Genomic DNA, 8,849 nt, shown 5'->3' on the forward strand with positions numbered 1-8,849 from the left:
TATATAATTACTAAACCTTTTTTTCCATTAAAACATTTATTTTGTATTCAAGAGATAATATTTAAATATTCTTCATTGATTTTGCTTTTATTTTCAAATTATTAGACACCCAATATAATTCATAAAATATTTTATTTATCATAATAAGTATCGACAACTTGATCAAATTATTTACTATGTTTTTACATTTATTAATTTTCAGTTTAATATTGATGAGATATAAACATGACATACATAGTCATTACAAATTTAATTAATGTTATAAAATAGCATATATGTAACATTTGCATTAAGATTTGCATCATAAGTTTATTCTAAAAGTCAGCCAATTTTAGTTCCAGTTCTTTAAATTATTTTTAAAATATTTATTGTTAATTGTACTGTACATTCATTTTATGAAAAGTTTTAGCATTATTCTCTAAGGATATTATTTTGGATCAGCAATGACAAACATTTATCCAAAGCTGGGTCAAAATTGATTTCAATATTTAGTAAATCCAAATTGCGAGTAAAATATTTAATTTGAACAATTAAAAAAATACATAAAATTTGTACACATTATTTGTTAAGTGAAAAGAAAATAATGATGTAATTATAATGGGAAATAAATATTTTGTTTAATGCAAAAATTGTTGCTGTTTATTTGAAGATAATTATTGTTTTATATGAGGTTCATAATTAGTGACCTTTAAGAGTTTTCATAACAGTTTTAGGATCCTACTCTCACATTACATATAAATAAAATATTTGATAGATTTCAAAATTTTGCCTAATTTATAAAAATCTAATACTTTCTAACAGTTCAATGCAAATATCTTGAAATAATCATATAGTTCACAGTTTTCTGTTGCCATTCAACATACTTTCCTTTTTTATGTTTCTGCCATTTGCTATAACAATATATTTATATATAAAGTACAGTACATATTATTTGAGTTCCAATTAACCAAGACCTGATTAACCAAGGATCTACACTATTCAAGACAAGTTGTGAAGAATACTTTATTAACAAAGAGAAAAGAATATAATACAGTACATTTCATTTGATGAATTTTGGCCAGGTGATGTGTAATATTTAAAAAGAGTATTAGAAGATTTTAAAAGAATTTACTCTCGTGAATTTTTGTGACAATACGAATTTTAAAAATTTCAAGAATTTAGTTGTAATCTTATTTTTAATTAGGTAGTTGTAAATAAAATTTAAAGTGTTTTGTATAATTTATTATGTTCAATAATTAGGATAACATGGATTTAAATGCATCAACATGTATATACAGTAATACCCTGAACTTACGCGATAGGTGCGACTGAGTGATAACTGCGTAAGTCGGGGGTATAATTTCGCAGTTTGTGCAAAATCCAAGTCAGATGTATGTAAGCTAATAAATGTTCTCGCTAATTTTATCTCGTCTTTTGATTCATTCACGGTTACAAGAATTCACCACATAGAGTCTTTCAAGTCTCCGTAAATATAACAAACACAGAAATAAACAACACAAAATAAATTGTAGCTATGTGTCGATTCTGTGCGACACGTCCGAACATGTAAGCTGAACAATAGTGTGGGGGGTGAGTAATCAAGAGTTGCGTGGCGCTCAAACAAAAGACGAATCGATGAGATTTGAAAATCGTGTAACTCCGGGTTCGCGTAAGTCGAGGTATTACTGTATTCTACTTTTAAGTTAGCCAAGTTTTTGATTAACTGACAAGGCAAAACTACAAAACTTTTACATATTATGTCTGCTTATCTTTTTATGTAGATTGTGTTCAAGCATTTGTGCTAGTGGACCTTATTTAACAAGAATTAAGTGCCAATTTTCACCAACAATGATGGTGAATATTCTGCTCATGTAGAAATTATTATGCCACATTTACACCATTTTGTCAATCTCATGACATTTATTTTTTGTTGAGTCAAGAATTTTATTAAAAAATATACAGAATGCAAATGAAATGTTAGAGAAAGAAAGAAATAAGATGCAATTAAAATTCATTTACTTATGCATCACCAGTTAAGCGCCCACTTTTGCAAATATCAAATATGCATGGTTTTCCACAATATTAACAGTCTCATGAATTGCATTAAAAATGTTCACTAAATTGGCTTTTCTTTGACACAAATCTGTATATGTGAAAGAATAGTTTATATACTATGGGCACATTGCTGAAGACACATACGTTTCCTTTTACAATGATCACTATCATATACAATGTAGCAATATTAGAGATAACAGTGTGTGTTAATAAATAGTTTTGTATGATAATAAGCATGATTCTTATAATTTTACCAATTTTGGCACTTAATTTTTTATTAAATAAGACCCATTGGCACAAATTCTTGGACACATCTCTACTTATTTTTTTATGTAGATTAATGTGGTTACAATTTTCATTAAAGTCCATGATTCAAAGTTCATGGTTTTTCCTTGTGAGATGTGAACTAAAAATATTACATTGAATAACTGGGATTCTGCTGTATTCAGAACACAATCTTATTAGTTTGTTGATTCAAAATAGTTGTTTTTACTTGAAATTAATTTTAACTATTCTATTATTTGATTTCCCATAACCTTATTACTTACATCTATGAAACATAAAAAAGAAAACATTGCTGTTCTAAATGATTTGTAATACTAATAAAAAGCTATTACATATCATATTGATAGTTAAGAAACAAAGATGATTTAAAATTTAATATTATGATTGGAATAATTTGGACATCATAATAATTTTTAAATTTATTAATTAGTTGCTGCTACCTGAATTTAATTTTTCATATTTATTTTTATAGCAAATTTAGCACGTAAACAGCCATGGTATTTCTTTATTTTGCCAAAATATTGGAATTCATATAAAAAACAAAAAAGTAAGAAATTTTCTCCTGAATATCCTCTACCACTGAATCCAGCAATATTTATAGGTAATCAATATAGTTTTTAAGTTTCTCTAATCTACATTATTAAGTACTATTTATTTCACATATTTTTACTTTGATAGATAATCAATTGAAAGTAACACATAAAGATGAAAACTTATCTGGAACAACTGGCCAAATTGGAATATCTCTAAACAATTTGTATGTCATATATAATAAAAACAAGTCAAAGGAAAGAATTGCTGTTGCAGGTTTATCATTAGACTTATTTGAAGGACATATTACAACACTTTTAGGACAAAATGGAGCTGGAAAAACAACAACAATGTAAACAGTTAATTTTTAATTTCATGTGCAAAACAACAAACAGAAAGAATTATTATTTCTCATGTGTTAATAATGTGCATTTATTTTTATTTGATCAGCAATGTTTTGACCGGACAGCATCCTCCTACCAGCGGTGCAGTTTTTGTATATGGAAGAACAATACCAGAAGAATTTTCGGAAATCCAAAAACTTCTTGGTTATTGTCCACAGTACAATACTTTATTTGACAGGTGTGATGTTTTGAAATAAGTAAAAACAATTTGTTTTAATTTTATTATTAACAAATAAAATTCTTTATAATTAGAATGACTATTAGAGAACATCTTAAATTCTATGCTCAACTTAAAGGAATTCTTTGTGGTAAAAAACTCGAAAAAGACATCAATGAGTAAGCACATCATAAATAAAAATATTAATTTTTAATTTTGTACTAATTATATAAACTAAATACAATATATCTGTTATTTAGCATGCTGCAAAGTATGGGTTTATGGAATCAGCAAAATGAACAGTCACGCTACCTGTCTGGTGGAATGCGGCGACGTTTATGTGTGGCTTTGGCATTCATTGGTGGATCTAAGTTAATCATTTTAGATGAACCAACAAGCAGTGTTGATCCAGTAGCAAGACGTAATATATGGGATCTAATAATGAAATGTAGATATGGTAAATATGAATATTATAAACACATCTACTTAGTCTACCTAGCAATTCATGTTTTTAGTATGATATTAAATATTAAAAAGTCCAATTACTTTAATGATATCAACAAGTGTTTTTTAGTAATGAATAAATTTATGTACAATTCCTAATAGATTTTCTTTAATGTGCAGGAGACAGCAATGAAAATGTTTTAATGATACCATACATATATTAAAATATTACTATATAAAAACAGAAAAATGATGAAAATAAACAAATGATATATTGTTAAAAATAAGCTTGTATGATTAGTGATTTTTCCAAAAATTTTAGTACAAACTGTACAAATAGATATAACAAACAAACAGCATAGTTACTCTCTTCCATTTCTATAGCAAGACTTTTGTATTTTTCAAAAATTCACTCTGAAGAAATTCATAACACTTGCTATTATTCAATTGAGATATTGTAATGGATGCTAAAAAAATCCATTGTAGTAGGAATATGGTTTTTTTTTAAAAAATAAAATTTAAGTAAAGTGGTACCTCAGGATACGAAATTAATTCATTCCAAAACTGAGATCGTATCATGAAAATGTCGTAAGGTGAATCATTTTTCCCCCATATGATTACATGTAAAACCATATAATTCGTTCCAACACAAAAAGCACACTCAAATTAAAGCTAAGTAGTATATTGAAAAAAAATAACTTTAGTAAGGAAAACACTGAAAAGTGCATTTTGTAGTTGTAAATTTATAAATAACTATAATAGAATAATAATTGATAAAAAAAATGTAGTTATATTTGCACTTTACCTTTGAGGATAGACGTCGATGGAGGTATAAACTGGTGGCGGAGGAGAGGGAGAAGGGAAATGATACTAAAATTTAACATACATAACATAGTGTAACAATAACTTAAAAATAATTTAACACTAATTTTTTAACTTTTCTGTTTTATATATATTTTAAAATCTTTTATTCACTGCTTTTTGCTCTTTCCTTCACTTCCACCAGCACTTTCACTGGATACAGATTGCTTGGTAAAATATCTATCCAAAAAGGTTTGGCTTTGCCTACTTTTTAAAATGTTTCTAAAGCGACATAGGCAAATGTCATTACTCCGAGCAGCAATACGGCCAGTGTAAACTTTTTCGGGATGTTTCTTTTCAATAAAATCAGTCACTTTCTGATAATACCTCAAGATTTCCTTTATCGAGCGAGATCCTTCCACGACGAAGCAAACACACAGACTGAGACCAATGAACAGAAGTGAATAAAAAATGGCACTGCGAACTAATGTAACGTCGTATGGTGAGTTTTTGTTTGTACTGTGGAGCAAAATTATGTTCAAATTTCATGTTGTATCCTGAAAATTTCNGGTTAATAGTGCTTTTAGTGATGACAAAGAAAACATTGTTAAATTTATAATAATATGTATCACTTAAGAAAATTTTAATAAAGATATTTACCTTAATTATGAAAATATAGTAGCATGTTTTTTAATTTTTGGAACCTAATCCTCCTTTTCGTACTAGTTCTTTGTTTCGCATAACACAGCAATTTTTTGGAACGTAACTACCGTGTTATACGGGGGTTACCTGTATTATAGATTCATGCAATTGCATGAATGTGAATTAGATGTAGGAAGATTTGAATAGAACAATTTTTTGAGAGTATAGATAATAGTACCTGATAGTAAAATAATGTAATAGGTTTAATAAAATTTAAGATTTAAAATTATTTATCATATAAAACAATACATGGCATTTAGGATAAAAACCCAGATACTCATGTTTAATGATGTGTGAATAAAATAGAACAATATAAAATTAGTTTTTCAAATACTAGCAAATGTGATTTATATTATTTAAAAAGATTTAAATCACATTTGTTTTTGTTTGATTCAATATAAAGTGAATAATTTGAATAAAATATACGTAATGAATTATTTATTCAATTTGAATTATGTATGTATGTAGTTAACGTTACTTATGGAATTTCTTAAGAATATTTCTTAAATTAAGTATCATACTGTAATGTTTCTTTTATAAAAAATTAAAAGTTAATTTTGAACTTAAAATCAAAATTCTCTACTGTATATCAACTGCTAATGAATAAATTTAAAAAAATGTTAACAACTATTATAAAAATATAATATCTTAAAAATCTTTTTTATTTATTCCTAGATTTGGACATTTCTTAAAAGCAACTCTTCCAGTAATTATGACTGTGGCTTGGATTTTTCTCATAGCCTTTTTAGTTCGAGAAAGAGTTTTGGAAAGAGAACTACATCTTGAAGAGGTATTTCAAAAATTTTATATTTTTAGAAATAATTTGATTACATTTTAAATTTTTTCATATAATTACAAACTTTAAACATAATTTAGAGTAGACTGAACAGTTCTAAATTGCTTTTACACTCATTTCAGCATTTTTTTAAAAATTATTTTGATTCATAGTAATGTTTAAATGAACAAAATAAATTCTGTTTAGTATTTTGGTTAGAATTCTAAATTAGTCAATATGTAATAACATTATTAATAATTATTAGATATATTATTAAACAAACTATAAATAATGCATCAGTCAGCTAATTAATAACAAATTATATGTATAATAGAAATCAGAAAAAGTTTACTTCAAACATAAAACATGAATGATTCACATACTATCATTTTAAAATATTTACCTTAATGGCCTTTTTGTGCTCTTTGAGTGGTAAAGAGCCTAAAACCACAAAAAAATAAAAAAATAAATATTTATCTGTACTCAAAATTTTAAGTATTACAAAAATGTTCTTAAACTATTTAAAAATTAGTTTGGTAAAAATAATTAGTAGTTAATAATAGTTTTATTGCAAAATACTAATGTAATTCTATAGATCTGTAAATAGAATATATCAGTGTTGTTAAGATGTGATTATGTAAGATGTTAATACGCGTTTTTAAAAATCAAACGCCCTTGTAACAGGCGAAAGCCTTTTATGCCAAATAAAAATTATTATTAAATAAAGATTATTATTATTGCAGAATATTTATATCTGTTATAGTATATTATTGTTGAAGATGGAAGATGTTTTTATATCCCGAATAAAGTCTGTTACTACTTTGTTAGTTTTGTATACTTAAAAATCACATTATTTAAGAAATATAATGAACTCAATTATTCTTTTACTGTTTGAATTGTATTCAGTCAATAATTTCACAGCTTTTAAATTTAAAGACAAATTTTTAGACTTTATTCTGTGAGGCTAAACTAAATAAAGCAAAAAGACTCAAACGTTTTGATTGTTAAATAATAATAATAACTATGTAGTTATTAAGAATGCAAAGACATCAATAGAAAAATGAGGAATAATGATAAGTAGAATATTTTTAAAATTTACATTAAATTATTAAATTAATTATAAAAAATTAGTTTTGAACCAAAAAAAAATTTTTATATGCTTGATAACAATAATGTAACTAAATATAATTTTGCATTTAATATTGAGAAATAGAGAAATTATTCATAAATACATTAGTATTTACCAATACCATTGTCAGAAGTAACTTAAGAATGTCTAACTATGAAAATTTTGTAACTTTATATCTTTCAAACATATAACATTTCAAGTTTGAAAGAAACAATTAAGAGATTTATCTCAAAGCTTCCTTTTTACAATGAAGATAAATTAAGAGTAAGAGTTAAATTAAGATAAGAGTATATCAATGATAATATATCAATATTTAGTTTGATTAGAAGTGAGAAAGAATATCAGCATAATAGAGAAGAGTGATTTCAAAAGATACATTTTATTTACTTTTCATAACTATTTTGAATTATCTGAAATACTGAATTTTTTAATAATAATTTTCTACTTGCTTAAATAAGTAATGAAATACTTGTAATTGTTTAATTATGCGGCCTATGATGATTTGTAAGTAAGAAAATTATTTTTTAAATTATTAAATTTGTTGTTTTTGATTTTTTGATTGTTTAATAGTCTGATTACTAAAAAATTTTTTTTATTTAGAAATATAATTTTATTTTATGAATTTTTATGATTATCTAGATTATGCAAGTGATGGGATTGAGACCATGGATAGGATGGATAGCATGGTTCATTTCAGGCTTAATAATATTAGCAACAATTAATGTTTGTATCGTCATCATCTTAAATATTGGAGGAATACTTCCGCATTCTAATTGGGTTATTCTTCTCTTATTTTTAATGATGTTTGCTATGACAGTTATTATGTTTTGGTACATTTATTTTTTCACTTAAATTATTTTGTTAAATTATAAATTAAACTGACATAAAATTGTATTTATCTGTTTAACAGTTACTTTATCAGCGTTTTCTTCAGTACTGCTACTATTGCTGCTTTAACTGGTATTATCATATATCTTCTATCATTTTTACCTTTTATACTCATCATTACATTGGAAGGTGAAATTCCACAATGGGGAAAATTGCTTTCTGTACGTAATCAGAAATAAAATTATTAATAAAATATTTATAATAAAAAGTTTTATTTCTAATAATTTTCTATTATTATTTTCCACTAATAGTGCTTGATGGTCTCAACATCATTCTGTTATGGTTGCGTATATATCACACGATATGAAGATCAAGGTGTAGGATTACAGTGGCAAAATTTTTGGACCAGTCCTGATCCCAGAGATGAGATGTCATTTGGTTTAGCCATAGTTATGATGCTTGTTGGAAGTTTAATCTATTTTATGCTGGGATGGTACATTTCTAATGTATGGCCAGGTAATATTTCTTTTTTCTATATTTATTTTACAAACATTACTGGCTTTATCTGATTAAAAGCTTTAATTTTACAATATCAAATGCTACATGATTCAAATTAACCAAGGGAAGTTTTAAATATAGGAAAAAATTTAATATTTGTATCATATTAGTCTGCTAATCTTCATAAAAATTAATTTTATTTAGGCACTCATAAAATAGCTTTTTAAGGATTATTAATTAAATTTATATATATATATATAT

The 8,849-nt window shown here is 25.4% G+C and overlaps 2 protein-coding genes across 2 annotated transcripts in view; both read left to right on the forward strand.

Annotated features, from left to right (window-relative positions):
* The window catches only part of LOC111635770 (ATP-binding cassette sub-family A member 3-like), a 16,029-nt gene extending 11,999 nt beyond the window's left edge, over positions 1 to 4,030 (forward strand). Inside the window, exons 2-6 of the mRNA XM_023380836.1 lie at positions 2,792 to 2,920; positions 2,998 to 3,202; positions 3,301 to 3,432; positions 3,507 to 3,590; positions 3,672 to 4,030. Coding sequence (XP_023236604.1) covers positions 2,792 to 2,920; positions 2,998 to 3,202; positions 3,301 to 3,432; positions 3,507 to 3,590; positions 3,672 to 4,014 — 893 coding nt within the window. The 3' untranslated portion in view covers positions 4,015 to 4,030. The remainder of the gene's footprint in view (positions 1 to 2,791; positions 2,921 to 2,997; positions 3,203 to 3,300; positions 3,433 to 3,506; positions 3,591 to 3,671) is intronic.
* LOC111635773 (ATP-binding cassette sub-family A member 1-like) overlaps positions 1 to 8,849 on the forward strand; it is a 55,694-nt gene that overhangs the window by 6,710 nt on the left and 40,135 nt on the right. The window contains exons 11-14 of the mRNA XM_023380840.1: positions 6,034 to 6,148; positions 7,902 to 8,092; positions 8,173 to 8,311; positions 8,402 to 8,606. Coding sequence (XP_023236608.1) covers positions 6,034 to 6,148; positions 7,902 to 8,092; positions 8,173 to 8,311; positions 8,402 to 8,606 — 650 coding nt within the window. The remainder of the gene's footprint in view (positions 1 to 6,033; positions 6,149 to 7,901; positions 8,093 to 8,172; positions 8,312 to 8,401; positions 8,607 to 8,849) is intronic.

This window comes from Centruroides sculpturatus, unplaced genomic scaffold (assembly GCF_000671375.1).
Source record: "Centruroides sculpturatus isolate CEXI.00-Female unplaced genomic scaffold, Cexi_2.0 scaffold775, whole genome shotgun sequence".
In the NCBI taxonomy this organism is placed as follows: Eukaryota; Metazoa; Arthropoda; class Arachnida; order Scorpiones; family Buthidae; genus Centruroides; species Centruroides sculpturatus.